This window comes from Lethenteron reissneri, chromosome 67 (assembly GCF_015708825.2).
Source record: "Lethenteron reissneri isolate LAM-NWPU_2019-01 chromosome 67, ASM1570882v1, whole genome shotgun sequence".
NCBI lineage: Eukaryota > Metazoa > Chordata > Hyperoartia > Petromyzontiformes > Petromyzontidae > Lethenteron > Lethenteron reissneri.
The window spans coordinates 4,024,694-4,045,075 of record NC_083845.1 but is presented as its reverse complement, the minus strand read 5'-3'; the positions used below and the strand labels follow the sequence as shown (position 1 = coordinate 4,045,075).

At 52.0% G+C, this 20,382-nt stretch overlaps 1 protein-coding gene across 1 annotated transcript in view; it reads right to left on the bottom strand.

Moving 5' to 3' along the window:
• Nucleotides 1-14,851, bottom strand: part of WDR47 (WD repeat domain 47) — a 33,840-nt gene extending 18,989 nt beyond the window's left edge. Inside the window, exons 1-7 of the mRNA XM_061578615.1 lie at nucleotides 14,675-14,851; nucleotides 6,846-6,983; nucleotides 5,574-5,836; nucleotides 4,167-4,250; nucleotides 2,738-2,822; nucleotides 794-1,151; nucleotides 97-281 (exon numbers count right to left, since the gene is read on the bottom strand). Coding sequence (XP_061434599.1) covers nucleotides 97-281; nucleotides 794-1,151; nucleotides 2,738-2,822; nucleotides 4,167-4,250; nucleotides 5,574-5,731 — 870 coding nt within the window. The 5' untranslated portion in view covers nucleotides 5,732-5,836; nucleotides 6,846-6,983; nucleotides 14,675-14,851. The remainder of the gene's footprint in view (nucleotides 1-96; nucleotides 282-793; nucleotides 1,152-2,737; nucleotides 2,823-4,166; nucleotides 4,251-5,573; nucleotides 5,837-6,845; nucleotides 6,984-14,674) is intronic.
• Nucleotides 14,852-20,382: the final 5,531 nt, after the last annotated feature.

Sequence of the window (20,382 nt, the reverse complement as noted above, 5' to 3'; positions counted from 1 at the left end):
CCTGTATCACACACACACAAACACACCTGTATATCACACACACACACACACCTGTATCACACACACACACCCTGTATCACACACACACACACACACCTGCATGAGTGGGGTAAGCAGGTCGGACAGCGTGGCCTTGACGGGACGCACGAGGCGGTCGAGCTGCACGGCGAGCGTCTTCTGCTCGAAGGCGCAGGAGAACGTCTCCGCCGGGATGCAGCGCAGCCACGACAGCAGGCTCGGGTCCATCTCGTCACAGCCGTTCCCACTCAGCAGGTCTACGCCTGCACAAGGCCGCGCAAACACACAACCAGCCACACACACAGCAGCACACACACACACAGCTGTTCCCACTCAGCAGGTCCACGCCTGCACACAGCAGCACACACACAACCAGCGACACACACGGCAGCACACACACACAGACGCAGCCGTTCCCACTCAGCAGGTCCACGCCTGCACACGGCCGCGCACACACAGCGACACGCACGGCAGCACACTGTGATGCGCACGGCAGCACACACACAAACACAGCCGAGCGAGGGAACAAGCGAGGGGGCGAGATAGGGAAGCAAACGAGGCAAGCAGCAGAGGATGACTCAGCGGGTGACTCAATGGGTGACCCAGCGGGTGACCCACTGGGTGACCCAGCGGGTGACCCAGCGGGTGACCCAGCGGGTGACCTAGCGGGTGACTTAGCGGGTGGCCCAGCGGGTGACCCAGCGGGTGACTCAGCAGGTGACCCAGCCGGCAGACCGGTGTTGGGAGAGGAGCGGGCGGGGGTAGGGGGTGCCACCTTGCAGCACGTCGGCGTCGCCCAGCAGCGGCTCGCCCGTGGCCTGCGCCTGGCACAGCTCCAGGGCAGCCTCGTACAGCAGCCCCTTGACGAGCAGCTGCAGCAGGCGGTCGGGGCTGGCGCGGAAGCCGGCCTCGCTCAGCTTGCGGTCGGCCGGGATGAAGTCGGAGACGAGAGCGCAAGCCTCCTCGAAGCAGCGCACGCGCGCCGCGCTGGGGCTCCACTCGCGGAACTCGGCATGCTCCGTGAGCTGGGGCAGCGTGAGCAGCAGGCACAGGCCGCTGTAGTCCTCGCGGCTGGGGCAGAACGGCTCCAGCGACTGCAGGCACTGCACCACCGCCTCCACCGTGAACTCCAGCTGCGGCGGGGGGGTGCGGGGGCGAGTGGACGGGCGGGGGACGGACGGAGAGATGGAGGGTGGGAGGTGGGAGTGAGAAGGAACGGACAGACAAAGAGAGAGATGTATGATGTATGTGTAAGGACAGTAGGGGCCTATTGGCCGTAATTAATGATTGCAGCGATGAGGACAGGCAGGGTCAGGTGAGGTTAACTGGGTGAGGGAGTCAACGCGGGGGGTAGAGACGGAACCCCCGGGGTGTTCTCGTGAGGCGAGGGGGAGAGAGTTCGAGGAAAAGGGGCGTGGCCAGAGCCGAGGGGAAATAAAAGGCAGTGCGGAGCGGGGCTCGGGGCTGCCGTGGGGATTCGGGGTCCGGGCCGTCGTCGCTGTCGTCGCTGGCGATCGCCCTCCTCGTCTTGAAAGGGAGTTAGATATCTTCCCCGTGGCAACTACATCGACGGCTTCTATATAGTAGTCAGTCGGCTATAAAGCGAACGTCGTGTAGCAGCTCCATAGAGTCACCCAGTTGTATAGAGTCAACCTGCGTCCACCTGGTAACACGTGATCGAGTCGGGTGGGCTGTGATATACAGGTAGTCCCCGAGTTACGATGGGGTCCGACTTACGATATTTCGATCTTACGATGGCGATAGCGATACGACAAAATTGCCATCAACAACCTTAACATCGTTCAAGTGTGCAGACGACGGACAGAATCTTGGCGAGTGCAGTACAATGTGATACGTTACGATACGTTCAATGCATGTATGATACGTAGCTTCAGCGATATCATTTTAAGGTTACCACGATACGATACGTTCAAAGCATGTTAAAAGTTTTTTTTATAGCAGATAGGATTGTTTCCTGAAAAAACTTTCTATTAAATTGCAGTTCATATAGGTAGGCTAAGAATTTACCTTGTTTTTTTTACTTTACATTTTACAGCGCAATACAGTATTGTAATTAATAAATAAATACAGTATATAGTTTATACAGTACGCTACTGTAAATTGCTGTTTTGCTAAATAATCACCATTCTTTAAGACTCCTGGGTAGGCTAGGCCATCTTCGACTTACGATATTTTCGACCTACGATGGGGTCATCGTAACCCATCTCCATCGTAAGTAGAAGACTACCTGTATAATATAATAAATATATGTAACTTAAGCAAGACAGCGTCTCCGAGTGCTACATTACATATGCATGTATGTTGAACTTCTTTCGCACCGTACGTAGCCACCCGTGCTAACCGGAGGTGCAGGGGAAGGACAAGAAAGAAACTGAACACAAATAGCACTTTAAAAAAAATGAGGTTGTCAATATAGATGACGATTTAAAAGTGTGGCGCTCCCAAGTGGTTTCCATATATCGGAAGGCAGAACGTTCCAGACGGCCGCAGAAGCGCATCCGAAAGCGCCGCGCGATGCGGTGACCGTCTCTGTTCGAAGCCGCTGCTGCGAGGATGTCCGGAGGTTGCGTGAAATATCAAGATAGAGGGTGGGAGGTAGGTCGAGGGGGGAGGGAGGGAGGGAGGGGGGAGGAGCAAGGAGGGAGGGAAGGAGGAAAGAGGGGGTTGGAGCCCCCACACAGGGCCACTGCTGGCTCACCTGGCGTGGCTCCTCATCCATTGGCACCGCCTTGTTGATGCACAGCGCCTCCAGGAACTTCTGCTTGAGCACCAGATAGCGGAACCTACGGACGCGACGACAGCGACGCTCGGAACCCTGCTGACAGCAGAAGCAACACTACCCATAGACTCAACACTGCACCATAGACTCAACACTGCCCATAGACTCAACACTGCATTATAAACTCAACACTGCCCATATACTCAACACTGCACCAGAGACTCAACACTACCCATTGACTCAACACTGCCCATAGACTCAACACTGCCCATAGACTCAACACTGCCCATAGACTCAACACTGCCCATAGACTCAACAATGCACTAGAGACTCAACACTACCCATAGACTCAACACTGCACCAGAGACTCAACACTACCCATTGACTCAACACTGCCCATAGACTCAACACTGCCCATAGACTCAACACTGCACCAGAGACTCAACACTGCCCATAGACTCAACACTGCCCAGAGACTCAACACTACCCATAGACTCAACACTGCCCATAGACTCAACACTGCCCATAGACTCAACACTGCCAATAGACTCAACACTGCACCATAGATTCAACACTGCCCCATAGACTCAATACTGTCCATAGACTCAACACTGCACCAGAGACTGAACACTACCCATAGACTCAACAATGCCCATAGACTCACCACTGCACTGGAGACTCAACACTGCCCATAGACTCAACACTGCCCATAGACTCAACACTGCACCATAGACTCAACACTGCCCCATAGACTCAATACTGCCCATAGACTTAACACTGCACCATAGACTAAACACTGCACCATAGACTCAACACTGCCCATAGACTCAACACTGCACCATAGACTCAACACTGCCCCATAGACTCAACACTGCACCATAGACTCAACACTGCCCATAGACTTAACACTGCACCATAGACTCAACACTACCCATAGACTCAACACTGCACCATAGACTCAACACTGCACCATAGACTCAACACTGCACCATAGACTCAACACTGCCAATCGACTCAACACTGCACCATCGACTCAACACTGCACCATAGACTCAACACTGCACCATAGACTCAACACTACCCATAGACTCAACACTACCTATAGACTCAACACTGCACCATAAACTCAACACTGCACCATAGACTCAACACTGCACCATAAACTCAACACTGCACCAAAGACTCAACACTGCCCAAAGATTAAACATTGGACCCCCCTGAAGCGGTCCTGGGCTTCCTCTAGGTCGACTCAGCCTCAACCGAGTACCTGGTGTGGTGTGTCAACATCAGCCCCATCGTGGGCCATGCCAGCCTCCGCAGGTTCCGTTCGCTAACAGCACTTGCCACAACAGTCCTGTCAGGGATATACTCGGGGGAGTATTTATCTTTGCGAATGCGAGAGAGTCACCTCTTCGACTGGAACTTCTCCATGGCCTCCAGTGGCTGGATGAATTCCAGAACGTCGTCCCACTGCCCATCTAAGATGAGCTGCCTGCACACGCACGCACGCACCACAACAGCTGTCATTTGCCACTAAGCATCGGTGATGTCACCACGGTGCCTGTGCCAGGCAAGGTGCACTTTGAGGCTACCACGTGAAGTGTCGAAGGCACACTGGCAGGAGGTCACGGGACAGGCCCAGGCTGCCACAGATCGAGTGACTGAGATGACCGGCAGAGATGTTTCTGGTGCCACGGTTGAAAGATGTTAACTACCTCGCCTGGTATACAGGAGGTCGTGGGTATGAGTATTTGGCTGCAATACATTTCCACACGATAAGCCACTTAACCGAGCTATTATTTGTGGCCAGGATGCTTCTGAAATAGAATAATGTGGCTGAGTGGGCCTTACCTGGGAAAATAAAGAATAATTTCGTTTTCACCAACTGTGCCCCCAACTGTGCCAACTTGCTGTACTTGAGCTGCCCGGCGCTCTGCTCGCCGACACGTATGCACGCACTCACTCATGCACTCACTCGCTCGCTCACTCACTCACGCACTCACTCACGCATTCACTCACTCACGCATTCACTCACTCACGCACTCACTCACGCACTCACTCACTCACGCACTCACTCACGCAACAGTCACTCGCATTTCCACAGCAGTGACCCAGGGCAGGCTGCCACCTTGCAATGGCCAGAGGTCACCGGTTCAATCTCCCAGCGAGGCGGGGGGGAGTTTAAGAAACTCGCCCATTGTTTTTACTGTGCAGGTGGGTGGGATGGGTGGGTGGGATGGGTGGGTGAGAGGGTGGGTGGGTGGCTGGGTTGATGGTAGGGTGGATGGATGGTTGGGTGGTTGGGTGGGTGGGGTAGGTTTGGGTGGATGGTTTGGGTAGGTGGGTGGGTGGGTTTGGGTGGCTGGGTGAGTGGCTGGGTGGGTTGGTAGCTGGCTGGCTGGGTTATGGGTGAGTGGGTGGGTTGGTGGTTGGGTGGTTGGGTGGGTGGTTGGGTGGGTAGGTTTGGGTGGGTGGTTTGGGTAGTTGGGTGGGTGGGTTTGGGTGGCTGGGTGGGTGGCTGGGCGGGTTGGTGGCTGGCTGGATGGGTTATGGGTGAGTGGATGGGTGGCTGGATGGGTGGGTGGCTGGGTGTCTCTGGGTGCCTGGCTGGGTGGGTGGGTGTCTCTGGGTGGATGGGTGTCTCTGGGTGGGTGGGTGGGTGGGCGGGGTGTCTCTGGGTGGGTGGGTGCCTGGCTGGGTGGGTGGCTGGGTGCGCGGGGTGTGCCTGGGTAGGTGTCTCTGGGTGGGTGGGTGGCTGGGTGGTTGGGTGGCGATGAGCACGAGTGGAGGGTGGAGCCCGGAGAGGCTGGCGCACCTCAGGAAGAGCATGTCGTCCGAGTAGAGGCCGTTGATGACGCCGCTCTCGCGCTCCAGAGCCAGCGTGCTCACGTGCAGCTTGCGCGAGTGCAAGAAGTCCAGGACGAGCTTGATCACCTCCGCCTCCTTCACGTTCAGAGCCTCCTCCATCCTCATGGCGGCGGCACCGCCGATGGGAAAGGGATGGAGGCCGGGGGGGGGGGGGGGGGGGTGGCCCTGGAAGGGGCCGGCGGAGGAGCTCGCGGGGGACGGAACGCGGCGCTGGCGGGGAGAGCGCACGGCGCGTTAGAGGGCGGCTCGTCCGCATCGCGCTTCTCGCCGTGAAGTCGCCGGGCACGGCGATGGTCCGGCACTCACTGTCTCACTCCAGGTCCCTCCTTGTCTCTCTGCTGCCGCTACTACGACCGTGGTTAATATGCCACTGATCCATTCACTCCAGTTACACACTCAACGGTGGTCAGTCACCCCCTTGTCTCTCTCCCACCACCCATGTTGGGGATGCAGTGTCTACCAGACACTGACTGTTTCTTCTCATCCACCACCGCCGCCACGACACTGTGTTCAACCACCAGCACATTGCAAGTTACACCTCACTGACTCACCCACTCACCCACTCACTCACCCACCCACTCACCCAACCACCCACTCACCCACTGACTCACCCACTGACTCACCCACTCACTCACCCACTCACCCACCCACCCACACACTTTCTGACTCACTTACCCACCCACACAAAGACAAAGATCGCCCATATAGACTTAACAGACTGTTGGGGCAAGTGCTGTTAGCGAGCACCTATGAAGGCCAGAACGGTACACGAGGGGGTGGGTGACCAGCACCACGCCCGACCGCCTTTGTCTCCCTAGTGGCAATGTTTACACACCGCACCAGGTACTCATTTCAGGCTGAGACAACCTAGGGGAGGCCCAGGACCGGTTCAGATCATCGTCACCGGTGTTGGCCGTGAGCGGGAATCGAACCCGGGTCGCCAGGTTCATAGCGCAGCGCGCTGACCGCTACACTACCGCTCCCCACACCCACACACTCACTCACCCACCCACACACTCACCCACACACCCACACACTCACTCACCAACTCATCCACTCACCTACCCACCCACATACTCGGCGCGTCCTCGACAGACCAGGCGCCTGGCCTACCACCGCTGGCGACGGACGGCAGATTAACCGGCACGAGAGTGACAATTCAATCATGGGCAGCCGCTGCCTGGATTCATACCCAGCTTCTCAGGTGCTACCAGCTCACCTCGATGCGATTTGGTGCCGGGGCAATTGCTGGTGGCGCCGGCTCCTCACCGCTGCCACGTGGCTGGTGCTGCGCTGCTGCTGCCGCCTTCCCGCGCCTCGTCTCTGGTTGCCCCGCACCTCCGATCAGGACGGTTGGCTACGTACGGCGGTACAAAAGAAGTCCGGAATACGTACCGTGCATGCGTACGTCTGCGAGTCCTCTGCCTAGCGTCACCGAGTCGTCGTCCCCTCTCTCTATGGTCTTTGGTTCTTTCGGTAAAGTCACGTGGGTGTAAAATAAAATCAATCACGACGTTTCGATCGCAACACAAGCAAGCGGTCGTCCTCAGGCGGAAAAAATATCATCCAGCGGTGGAACTGCTGAACATAACGAGAGAGCAGCTATCACAGTTCCTATGATTACTGTTGTTGCATTGTTTTTATAGCTTTATTTTGGCGATTTCGAAAACATGTGGTTAAGCCATGTTTCTTGCGGAAGTGCGGAGTTGGCCTGATAACTTTCATCTAAATTGTCTCATGGTTGTTATTGTTTGACTTGCATCACACTTGGAGTTTTGCACACAGCGTTGTAATACGTTTTTTTTTGTGTTTTTTGGAAGATTTGCTGTTTTATCCAGGATGTTTCTCTCTCTCCTTCTCTCTTCGACAGCGATGAGCCAACGCCGTGCGCTAGCAAGTTGACATTATTCATTATTAGTAGGTAGTATTTAACGATCATTTTATTCCACCTGTGTTGCCCGTGTCGCATCAGGAGACGCCGTGCCTATTCAGAATCAGAATCTTTATTTATCCTGGAGAAATATGACTGATCATTTTCACGGGTGTCCTAGTCGGGGCGGGTAAGGTTACAATAACAAACAATACAAAAACGATTCGAGTGCAAAGTATGTAATGGTAAACAAATCGATAAAATAAATTAATAAACAATTTTCGATTTTACCAGATAAAGCCCACTGACCTCATAGTTATTTTCCAGAAGCGACATCGCCATAAATGATAGCTCAACAAAGTGTACGCATGTGTGTATGCTGAATGTATGTAGCCAACCGTGCTTATTGGACATGTATAGCAGCCAAATAATCTAAACGCGTGTTTCTAAATGAGTTAATTCAGGGGTGGGGAACCTTTTTTCTGCCAAGGGCCGTTTGGAAATGTATAACATCATTCGGGGGCCATACAAAATTATCAAATTAAAAATTAGCCCGTTATATTTGGTCAAACATTTAATTAACTCGCCCCTAATGCGATGGCTGGAACTGCTTCTCTTTGGCGAGGCGTGTGATGTTAGCTGGTATTGATGATGTTGCTGCTACTCGCAACTGCTTTTCCAGGTTTGCTCCTAGATTTATTCAATTTCGAGTCCCGCCTGCGGTTGCCTTGGCAGGGCCACACCAAATGATTTTGCGGGCCTCGTACGTCCTGCGGGCTGGACGTTCCCCACCCCTGAGTTAGAGGAATTGTCGCCCATTCTCGACAATTTGCCCTAACCTCTTGATGCCTTTAAAACTCCACAGCGGAGCCAATGGTAGTTTGGCTCATGAGCCCCGGCAAGGATGGCGGCGTGATGACGACAGCTCCCAAGAGGAGTGTTCCTCTCCGTGTTAGCGGCGTTACTAAAGGAGGGAGGGGGCCGCAGCAGCTTGTGACACCTAGGAAGATGGATGCAAAGGCTGGCACGTGGAAGGACGCACACAGGGGTAGAGGTACAGCGCTGCAATGTCTCCCGCTCGCGCCACTCCTGCCGGTAGGGCCCTCCGCTCGACTTGGAGCGTGTTTTAGGGGCGCTGCGGTGGCTAGGAGATGTGACATCTCTCGCCTGGTATGCAGGAGGTCGTGGGTTCGATCCCGATCCTGACGATGCCTGCTGCTGTATATTTGGAGTTTGCAGTGCGTCTCTCTCCCCCCGTGGCCACGTGGATTTTTCTTCGGGTCCTCCGTTTTTTTCTATCCACATTTAGAATCAACGTCACGCGTTTCAAGCATTTGGCTGTTGCTATCAATGTCCACATGATAATAAGCCACTGTATTGAGCCATCCCTTATGGCCAGGTCGCTTTTGCAAAAGAGCTAAAAAAGCTCCGTGGGCTTTACCTGCTAAAATAAAAAAATTGTTTGATCTTAAACAGTTTTGGCCGGTCAGAAGGTCTTGGAAGACAGCGAGGTGGGGAGTTACCCACACTTTACCCCGCCACGCGCGACCAGCCAATCAACAACAACTGTGGTGCAGCCGTGTAAACTGATGGGTGGATAGAGGCGGGGGGGGGGAGATTAAGAAATAAAACGCGCCAATGTTTCAGCTGCCGCGTCGGGAGATCAAAAGGTGAATGGATCGTGAGTGGTAACAACGGCGGCCTTGGTGAAGCCTTCATCGAGCAGTGGATCGATCGTGACCGATGGTGGTTGTGGTGATGGTGATGACGATGGTGGGGAGCGGTAGTGTAGTGGTTTGCGCGGTGCAATACGAACCCCGGTGATGCGAGTTCAATTCTTGCTCACGGACAACACAAGTGACAAATATCTTAGCCGGTCCCGAGTCTACTTCAGCACTATGAGACCTCCTTTACCAGTGGCAAAATATAGTAGTAGGTTTTTACCCTTTAAGCTGGTACAAAAACTGACACCTTTATACAAGGCATCATGTTTGCCATAACCACAACACAAGCAGTCAAAATGCAAACAAAAAGAAAAACTCTGATAATGACCAATTGGTGTGGACCAATCAACTTCAAGGACAGTGCATATCATTATCATTATCAGAGTTGTTTTCTTTTAGTTTGCATTTTGACTGCTTGTGTTGTGGTTATTGCAAACATGATGCCTTGTATAAATGTGTCAGTTTTTGTACCAGTTTAAAGGGTAAAAACCTACTACTCTACTTCAGCAGTTTCTTTTTTTCTGTGGTTGTCCCACTTGATGAAAATTGCTTGTTGTTGCGATCGAAACGTCGTGATTTATTTTATTTTTCTACCTACGTGACTTTACCGAAAGAACCAAAGGGTATGGATTCCTGCAGTCACGAAAGCTTCAAATCGTTTTCGGTCCTGGGCCTCCCCGCTAGCTCGACTCAGCGTAAACATCGCCACTGGGGAGACAAAGGCGGCCGGGCGTGGTGCTGGCCACCCACCCACCCCCTCGTGTGCCGTGTCAGATTTCACAGGTGCTACTCGCTAACGGCACTTGCCCTCAACAGTATGCTAAGGCTACACGGGGGATCTTTGCCTTGGATGAAGATGGTGATGGTTGAGTTAATGCACTGGGGGGGGGGGGGAGTGAGTGCCGTTGGCTCACGGAGAATATTCATCTTTAAAGGTGCATTGAAACGTTTCGATACTCCTACTGATACTTCTGCTGTTATGGAGTGACTCAAGTTTGATCGTACATGTTATGTGGATCGTTTATTGTTAAATTTGAATCACAGTTCCGATGATCACTGTTTCATTATAGCTTTATTTTGGTGATTTCGAAAACGTTTTGGTTTAGCCATATTTGTTTGTTGTCGTACAGAGTTAGACTGGATAACTTTACTATAAATTGTCTTATGGTTGTTATTGTTTGACTTGCATCCCACTGGGATTTTTGCACACAGCGTTGATATACGGTGCTTTTTTCTGGAAGACTTTGATGGTTTTTTCTAGATGTTTCTATTTGCGCGAAGTCACATTAAGATGTGTTCTTGTTCGTGAATTTTGTTTGTTGCGGCTGCACCCGATTAAAGAGCCATGGCTCACAGGGCTACACCAAATAAATGAACTAATAAATAAAATAAAAAAACTGGGGATAAGCTTGAAATCAAGATTGACGCATAGACTGGCAACCCCTTATCATTGCCCCTAGCTTATTACAGACCAATTCAGACCGTATTAGTCACCGCCTGCCCGATATAAATCTCAACGTTCATCCTACAAAGCCCCATCGCAAGCGAGAAACGCAAATAGACACAAATTATATCACTAAACATCAGCTGTTGTATGTATTAATGTTGATAATAGGTGTCAATGATGCTACTTATCATGCTATACTGTCTGTGATATTGCATGCTGATGGCTGCTGCTTGCTTGATATGTGGATGCACACACAAATAGACAATCACCACCAGTACACTCACCACTAGTACACTCACCACTAGTACACTCACCACCAGTACACTCACCACCACTACACCCACCACTACTACACCCACCACTACTACACTCACCACTAGTACACTCACCACTAGTACCCTCACCACCAGTACACTCACCACCACTACACTCACCACTAGTACACTCACCACTGCTACACTCACCACTAGTACACTCACCACTACTACACTCACCACCACTACACTCACCACTACTACACCCACCACTACTACACTCACCACTAGTACACTCACCACTACACCCACCACTAGTACACTCACCACTAGTACACTCAGCACCACTACACCCACCACTACTACACTCACCACTAGTACACTCACCACTAGTACACTCACCACCACTACACCCACCACTACACTCACCACTACTACACTCACCACTAGTACACTCACCACTAGTACACTCACCACTTGTACACTCACCACCACTACACCCACCACTACACTCACCACTACTACACTCACCACTACACTCACCACTAGTACACTCACCACTAGTACACTCACCACTAGTACACTTACCACTACTACACTCACCACTAGTACACTCACCACTACACCCACCACTAGTACACTCACCACTAGTACACTCACCACTAGTACACTCACCACTACTACACTCACCACTAGTACACTCACCACTACACTCACCACTAGTACACTCACCACTAGTACACTCACCACCACTACACTCACCACTAGTACACTCACCACTAGTACACTTACCACTACTACACTCACCACTAGTACACTCACCACTAGTACACTCACCACCAGTACACTCACCACTAGTACACTCAGCACTAGTACCCTCACCACTTGTAGACTCACCACCAGTACACTCAGCACCACTACACCCACCACCACTACACTCACCACTAGTACACTCACCACCAGTACACTCACCACCAGTACACTCACCACCACTACACCCACCACTACACTCACCACTACACTCACCACTAGTACACTCACCACTACAACCACCACAACATCATGCCTGTCAACCCCTTATCACTGCCCCTACCTTATCGCAGACCAATTCAGACATTATTGGTCACCCCGTGCCCTTTATGAATCTCTCACAAGCAGAGAAACACAAACAAATACGTAGGAGACTAAACATGTTTTGCCCGTATTGAAATCGGCTCTGTACGCCGTAGGGACCTGAAAACTCATTTTCCCTGCACAAGAACACGGGGTAAGCCGTGGTGGGTTGACACGGCACGCTAACGGAATAAGTAACGTGACCAGTAACGGAATGAGTAACGCGATAAGTAACGTGACCAGTAACGGGATGAGTAACGGAATAAGTAACGTGACCAGTAACGGGATGAGTAACGGAATAAGTAACGCGATGTGTAACGGAATGAGTAACGGGATGTGTAACGGAATGAGTAACGGGATGAGTAACGGAATAAGTAACGCGATGTGTAACGGAATAAGTAACGCGATGAGTAACGGAATGAGTAACGCGATGAGTAACGGAATGAGTAACGCGATGAGTAACGGAATGAGTAACGCGATGAGTAACGGAATAAGTAACGCGATGAGTAACGGAATAAGTAACGCGATGGGTAACGGAATGAGTAACGGGATGAGTAACGGAATAAGTAACGCGATGGGTAACGGAATGAGTAACGGGATGAGTAACGGAATAAGTAACGCGATGGGTAACGGAATGAGTAACGGGATGAGTAACGGGATGAGTAACGGAATAAGTAACGCGATGGGTAACGGAATGAGTAACGGAATGAGTAACGGGATGAGTAACGGAATAAGTAACGCGATGAGTAACGGAATAAGTAACGCGATGAGTAACGGAATGAGTAACGGGATGAGTAACGGAATAAGTAACGCGATGGGTAACGTGCAGAGTAACGGGATGTCACCACCGGCAGAGATTCATTCGGGCAATGAGGCAACGCCGCGCTTGTTACGGCTGAGGTAACGCAATGATAACGGCCGGGGAAGAACGGTAACGGCCGTGGTAACACAATGGTAACCAGGGTAACACAATGGTAACCAGGGTTACACAATGGTAACCAGGGTAACACAATGGTAACCAGGGTTACACAATGGTAACGGCCTTGGTAACACAATGGTAACGGCATTGGTAACACAATGGTAGCCAGGGTAACACAATGGTAACGGCCTTGGTAACACAATGGTAACGGCATTGGTAACACAATGGTAACCAGGGTAGTACATTGATAACAGGGTAACACAATGGTAACGGCCTTGGTAACACAATGGTAACCAGGGTAGTACATTGATAACCAGGGTAACACAATGGTAACCAGGGTAACGGGCGGGGTTCGTGCGGTGCGCTGCAACACTGCCGCAGTGAGAGCAGCACAGCGGAGGAGCAGGGAGCGGAGTTCACGACGGGGGTGCAGAGAGGGGGGGGTGAAGGGAGCGGGGGTGGAGCAGGGAGCGGAGGAGCGGGGTTCACGACGGGGGAGCAGGGAGCGGGGGGGGAGCAGGGAGGTGGGGGCAGGGAGGTGGGGGGGGGTGAAGGGAGCGGGGGGGGGAGCAGGGAGGTGGGGGCAGGGAGGTGGGGGGGGTGAAGGGAGCGGGGGGGGGAGCAGGGAGGTGGGGGCAGGGAGGTGGGGGGGGGTGAAGGGAGCGGGGGGGGTGTAGGGAGGTGGGGGGCAGGGAGGTGGGGGGGGTGAAGGGAGCGGGGGGGGTGTAGGGAGGTGGGGGGCAGGGAGGTGGGGGGGGTGAAGGGAGCGGGGGGGTATAGGGAGGTGGGGGGCAGGGAGGTGGGGGGGGTGAAGGGAGCGGGGGGGGGTGTAGGGAGGTGGGGGGCAGGGAGGTGGGGGGGGGGTGAAGGGAGCGGGGGGGGGTGTAGGGAGGTGGGGGGCAGGGAGGTGGGGGGGGGTGAAGGGAGCGGGGGGGTGCAGGGAGGTGGGGGGCAGGGAGGTGGGGGGGGTGAAGGGAGCGGGGGGGTGCAGGGAGGTGGGGGCAGGGAGGTGGGGGGGGTGAAGGGAGCGGGGGGGTGTAGGGAGGTGGGGGCAGGGAGGTGGGGGGGGTGAAGGGAGCGGGGGGGGTGCAATGAGGGGGGGGAAGCAGGGAGCGGGTGGGGGGGTGCAGGGAGGTGGGGGCAGGGAGGTGGGGGGGTGAAGGGAGCGGGGGGGGGTGCAATGAGGGGGGGGAAGCAGGGAGCGGGTGGGGGGGTGCAGGGAGGTGGGGGCAGGGAGGTGGGGGGGGTGAAGGGAGCGGGGGGGTGCAGGGAGGTGGGTGCAGGGAGGTGGGGGGGTGAAGGGAGCGGGGGGGGGTGCAATGAGGGGGGGGAAGCAGGGAGCGGGGGGGGGGTGCAGGGAGCGGGGGGGGGGGCAGGGAGGCGGGGGGGGGAGCGGGGTTCACGACGGGGGAGCAGAAAGCGGGGGGGGGGTGTAGGGAGCGGGGGGGCAGGGGGCGGGGGGGGGAGCAGGAAGCGGGGGGGGGCAGGGAGGGGGGAGCAGGGAGCGGGGGGGGGCAGGGAGCGAGGGGGGGGGTGCGGGGGGGAGCGGCTGTCTCTGCGCTGCTGCTCTAATTGCTCAGCAACGCGCGCGTCCATGGCGCCGCGCGCACGCACAGCGACAAGAGAGAGAGGGGACAGAGAGGAGACAGAGAGAGAGCGACAGGGAGAGAAGAGCCGTGGCGCGCCCCCCATCCCCTAGCGCGCTCGATGTGGGGACCCACCAAGCGATAGGGGGGCTCCCCCCCCTCCGTTGAAGGCGACTGCCAGGTCCCAGGTCCCAATCCAGGTCTCGAGTCCCAAGGCTTTCGAGTGTATCGCCTCCCCCACGCACCTCAACACGGCCGCCTACCACCACCACTAACACCGCCACTACCACCGCGGTGCCCGCGCCGTCAGAACGCGCGCGTCTGCGTCGCGGTGGCTACGCGGTTCACGCCCAGCGCGTAGAGAGATACAAGCCTCGCGCCGACATCTTGGGCAGGGAAAGCCTCGTGCCGCCATCTTGGGTAGGGAAAGCCTCGCGCCGCCATCTTGGGTAGGGAAAATCTCGCGCAGCCATCTTGGGAAGGGAAAGCCTCGTGCAGCCATCTTGGGTAGGGAAAGCCTCGTGCCGCCATCTTGGGTAGGGAAAGCCTCGCGCCGCCATCTTGGGTAGGGAAAGCCTCGTGCCGCCATCTTGGGTAGGAAGGGGGGGTGGTGGGGGGCTGTGGGGGGGGGCAGTGCGGGATGGGGGGCACGTGACCCGAGTGGGCGCGTGGGGATTCGTTGAGACCCTTCTCACCCCCCTCCCTCCTCACCCTCCCCTGCCCCCCCCTTCCAGCCCCCTCCTCCAGCCCCCTTCCTCCCTCCTCACCCCCCCTCCCCTGCCCCCCCTCCATTTCCCCCCCCTTCCAGCCCCCTCCTCCAGCCCCCTTCCTCCCTCCTCACCCCCCCTCCCCTGCCCCCCCCTCCATTTCCCCCCCCTTCCAGCCCCCTCCTCCAGCCCCCTTCCTCCCTCCTCACCCCCCCTCCCCTGCCCCCCCCTCCATTTCCACCCCCCCCCCCAGCCCCCTCCTCCAGTCCCACCCCCTTCTGCTGTGCTTGTACTTCGTGTTGGGATGCACGTTTGCAATTTGAACTCGCACGCCCTCTTTATTTATTTACATTGAGTGACTCGCTTGGCTTCCCTCTACTTTGCACTCATATCGGTTGGGGAGGGGATTGTTGTTGCTTTCTGACACCGTTGGCTGCCCTTACCGGACGTTTGTGTCAACAAAACAGAAAAAAAGTCCATAATAGAAGTGGGGGGGGGGGGGGGGGGGGGTTAGATCGCGTAAATATATAAATGTGTCGTTAAACCCGCCACCACCCAACACAGCCACCTAGTAAGAGTTGTCACGTAAACAGAACGTGGCCAATTCGTCACTATTACAGCACTAGTGTGTAGAGTAGTGTATAGTGTAGTGTATAGTAGTGTAGTGTATATAGTAGTGTATAGTGTAGTGTATAGTAGTGTAGTGTATAGTGTAGTGTATATTAGTGTAGTGTATAGTGTAGTATACTAGTCCATCACACACAGGTTGTGTTGGAGCCAAGCCACGACATTTACAATCTGACGTACGACGTTTCGCCAGTAATTACAACCAGCTTCATCAGGCGATAGCCAGATTTGTGTAGAAGTCCACCTGTTTCGTTCCTTATGTAGAGGCGTAGATGTGGTGACCACGTTGACTCATTAATCCCCCCCCCCCCCGACTTGGCGCAAGAGCGCAAAAGCGTGGTCACCACATCTCCGCCTCTACATAAAGCACTAAATAGGTGGACTTCTACACAAATCTGTCTGTCGCCTGATGAAGCTGGTTGTAATTACTGGCGAAACGTCGTACTCAGATTGTAAATGTTGTGGCTTGGCTCTCCAACACACCGGTGTTGCTGTACTAGTATACTACACTATACACTACACTACTATACACTACACTATACACTACTATTCACTATACACTACACTATACACTACGTCATTCAGACGCTGTCTTTCCGACAGACCTGTTCTTCACCTGAGGACGGCTGCTTGCGTTGTGGCCGAAACCTCGTGAGAATTGTATTTTATTGTTTAATTTGTATTATTTTATTATTTCCCTTCTACGTGACTACCGAAAGAACCAAGAAGACTATACACTATACAATACACTACTATACACTACACTATACACTACACTATACACTACACCAGGGGTCGGGAACCTTTTTGACTGGGAGAGCCATAAAAGCCAAATATTTCTAAATATATTTCATTGACAGCCATATAGTATTTTAACGTATAATAAATTAAATGTCTTACTTTTAATGCGACTTCTGGTCACGGGATCCGTGACCCGAGAAATTTTATCTTCAAAACTAATTTCTGTTTACTTTAAAATGACACAGTATTATTAAGCAATATCACAAGCATTTTAAAATCAGTTCCAAACTGATTTTTTTTTCAACTCAAAATTGTCTGGGAGCCATATGCCGTCACCGGAAGAGCCATATATGGCTCGCGAGCCATAGGTTCCCGACCGCTGCACTACACTATACACTACTATACACTACACTATTCACTACACTATACACTACTATACACTACACTACTATACACTACACTATACACTAGTGCTGTGCTAGTGACGAATTGGCCACGTTCTGTTTACGTGACAACCCTTACTAGTTGGCTGTGTTGGGTGGTGCTATATTGATGCCCCCAGGGTCTGGAATGCTGTTGCCAATAAACTGCAACTTGAATCACTACCTATGAGATCTTCACTCAAAACTGCTCTAGAGGAGTTGTACACCCCTAGCTGCCAGTGCTATTCAGTGGCCTAAAATAAAATGTTTCGCTCCGGATGATCGCTACAAAGTATGACCTGTGTTTTGATTTAGTGTGCTGATCTTAAAGGTGCATTGAAAAATTAAAATACTCCTATTGATGATCCCGCTGTTGTGGAGTGGCTCATGCAGCCAACTATGGTTGCAGGGTTTTGGTAGTACATGTTTATGCCATTTATTGTGAAAATTCCCTCACAGTTCCTATGATTGCTTTTTCATTGCTTTCATGGCTTTATTTTGGTGATTTCGAAAAGTGTATTGGTTTGGCCATGTTTGTTTGTTGTAGTACAGAGTTAGACTGATGGCCTTAATATAAGTTGTCTCGTGGTTGTTGTTGTTGTTTGACTTGCATCCCACTGGGATTTTTGCACACAGCGTTGGTGTACGGTGTTTTTTTTCTGCAAGATTTTGCTGTCTTTTCTTGGATTTTCTGTTTGCACTTAGTCACATATTCACTTTAAGATGTTTTTTGTTCATGTTTTTGATTGTTGTTTGTTGCGGTTGCACCCGATTCAAGAGCCGAATGGCTCACAGGGCTACACCTAATAAATGAACTTGAACTTGAACGACACATTTATATATTTACGCGATCTAACCCCAAAAAAACCCTCTATTATGGATGATATTGGTCGCGAAAGGCTGCTACGTGTTAAACAAAGCAAAAAAATAGCTTCGCAGTTCATCGGGATTCCTGTTTCTGCTGCAGCCCAAACAAATATTCTGATTAATATTCTGTCGGCAGGATGGGGGGTGGGGTGAGTGGTGGGGTGAGTGGTGGGGGCGGTTTCCCTACCCAACATGGCCACCGCTGGGCTTCCCTACCCAACATGGCCGCCGCGGAGCTTCCCTACCCAACATGGCCACCGCCGGGCCTGTGACCCCCCCCCCCCCATTGCAACCGCGGGCGTTTACGATTGGCCGAGCGGGGCACCACGTGACCCACGTGTTTTGTTTGTCGATCTGTCGACGGTCGCTATGGGTGCTGCTGACGCTGCGTCTTGAACGTCCACAGAACGTCCCGCAGTGGAGACGGAACGCGGGGGGTGTCTGTCTGTGGCCTTGGGTGTGGCCCAATGGATGGGGTGGATCATTGACCCTCTTTTTATAAGATTCAATAATCTGTATTTAATATACTAATCCGATAAGGGGCCGTCCATAAATGACGTCACGCGATTTTGGACGATTTTTGACCCCCCCCCCTCAAATATGACGTCACAAAGCTCTGCCCCCCCCCCCCCAAAACATGCTTCAAATCGCTTTAAACTATTGTCATTGTAGTGCGTATTTAATGTGGCGCTGCACTCTGATGTTGTAGGAGAAAACATTTATTAAAAAGTCTATTTAATTAAGTAGAACGTGTTGTCTATATTGATTTAAAGTTGCGCATTTTTATGTGACGTCACATTTCTCAAACCCTCCCCCCCTCGTCACACATCGTCACAAATGTCTGACCCCCCCTCCCTCCTAGGTGCGTGACGTCATTTATGGACGACCCCTTAGGGGTTTCAGAGTCCGCACTCGGGTCAGGGGGTCAGAGTTGGCCTCTTGTAAGGAACCGCGCTCATTGGCCACACCACGTGCGTGACCACGTGCGTTTATTGCGATGCTGTGGTAACGGAGACAAAGGATAGAAATAGATCAACGTCAGCGTAATGTATAAACAAAAAGGATTTTAACAAACCCAACAAACAAACGAATTGCCAAGGGGTCACTTTTTGAAAGCGCCAATAACCGTGACAGCAGCATTCTATTCCGCTAGCGTCGGTTAGAAATCCCACGACGTCAATAACGACGAGGTGCTGCTGCGGAATCACTCTTCAACACAGAAGAACAAAAATTATGATGACATTCAAAATGCGCACAATTATACAGAGACGTCTCAGGGCTGCTCGAAAGCCACGACCCAAAGAGACAAGAGGCCTTTAGATTCTAGATTTGAAGCTTTCGTGACTGCAATGATTCATATTCTTAGGTTTTTTCGGTAAAGTCACGTAGGTAAAAACATTAAAAAATAAAATAAAAATCACGACGTTTCGGATTTACTTGATACAGCTGTCGTGGCTGTGACGGTACCACCTGAAGACGGAAGCTTGTGTTGCCTCCGAAACGTCGTGATTTTTTATTTTATTTTACTTTTTAATGTTTTTACCTACGTGACTTTACCGACAAAAACCTAAGAATAGGCTTTTAGATCTTCTTGGTTCTTTCGGTAAAGTCACGTAGAAGGGACATAATAAAATAATAATAAAACATAATAAAATAATTCTCACGACGTTTCAGCCACAACGCAAGCAGCCGTCCTCAGGTGAAGAACAGGTCTGTCGGAAAGACAGCGTCAGACGCTGAATCCCTGCAGTCACGAAAGCTTTAAATCGAAATTTAGGCCTTTAGATGTTTCTTCAAAGTCAGGAGTGCATTTGATGTTGCGGATGTGCAAATGGTTAAGAGTTCCACACCGTGGGAGCAACAGCAGAGAACCGACGTGAGGCTGTAACAGTATAATGTAGTGTATAGTGTAGTGTATAGTGTAGTATATAATTGTGTATTGTATAGTGTAGTGTATCATATTGTAGTGTATAGTGACGTGAGGCTGTAACAGTATAGTGTAGTGTAGAGTGTAGTATATAATAGTGTATTGTAGTGTGGGTGTATAGTAGTGGTTTATAATAGTGTAGTGTATAGTGTAGTGTATAGTGTAGAGTATCATAGTGTAGTGTATAGTGACGTGAGGCTGTAACAGTATAGTGTAGTGTATAGTGTAGTGTATAGTGTAGTATATAATTGTGTATTGTAGTGTGGGTGTATAGTAGTGGTTTATAATAGTGTAGTGTATAAGAGTATATAGTGTAGAGTATCATAGTGTAGTGTATAGTGACGTGAGGCTGTAACAGTATTATGTAGTGTATAGTGTAGTGTATAGTGTCAGTATAGTGTAGTATATAATAGTGTATTGTAGTGTGGGTGTAGTAGTGTATAGTAGTGGTTTATAATAGTGTAGTGTATAGGAGTGTATAGTGTAGACTGTAGAGTATCATAGTGTAGTGTATAGTGACGTGAGGCTGTAACAGTATAATGTAGTGTATAG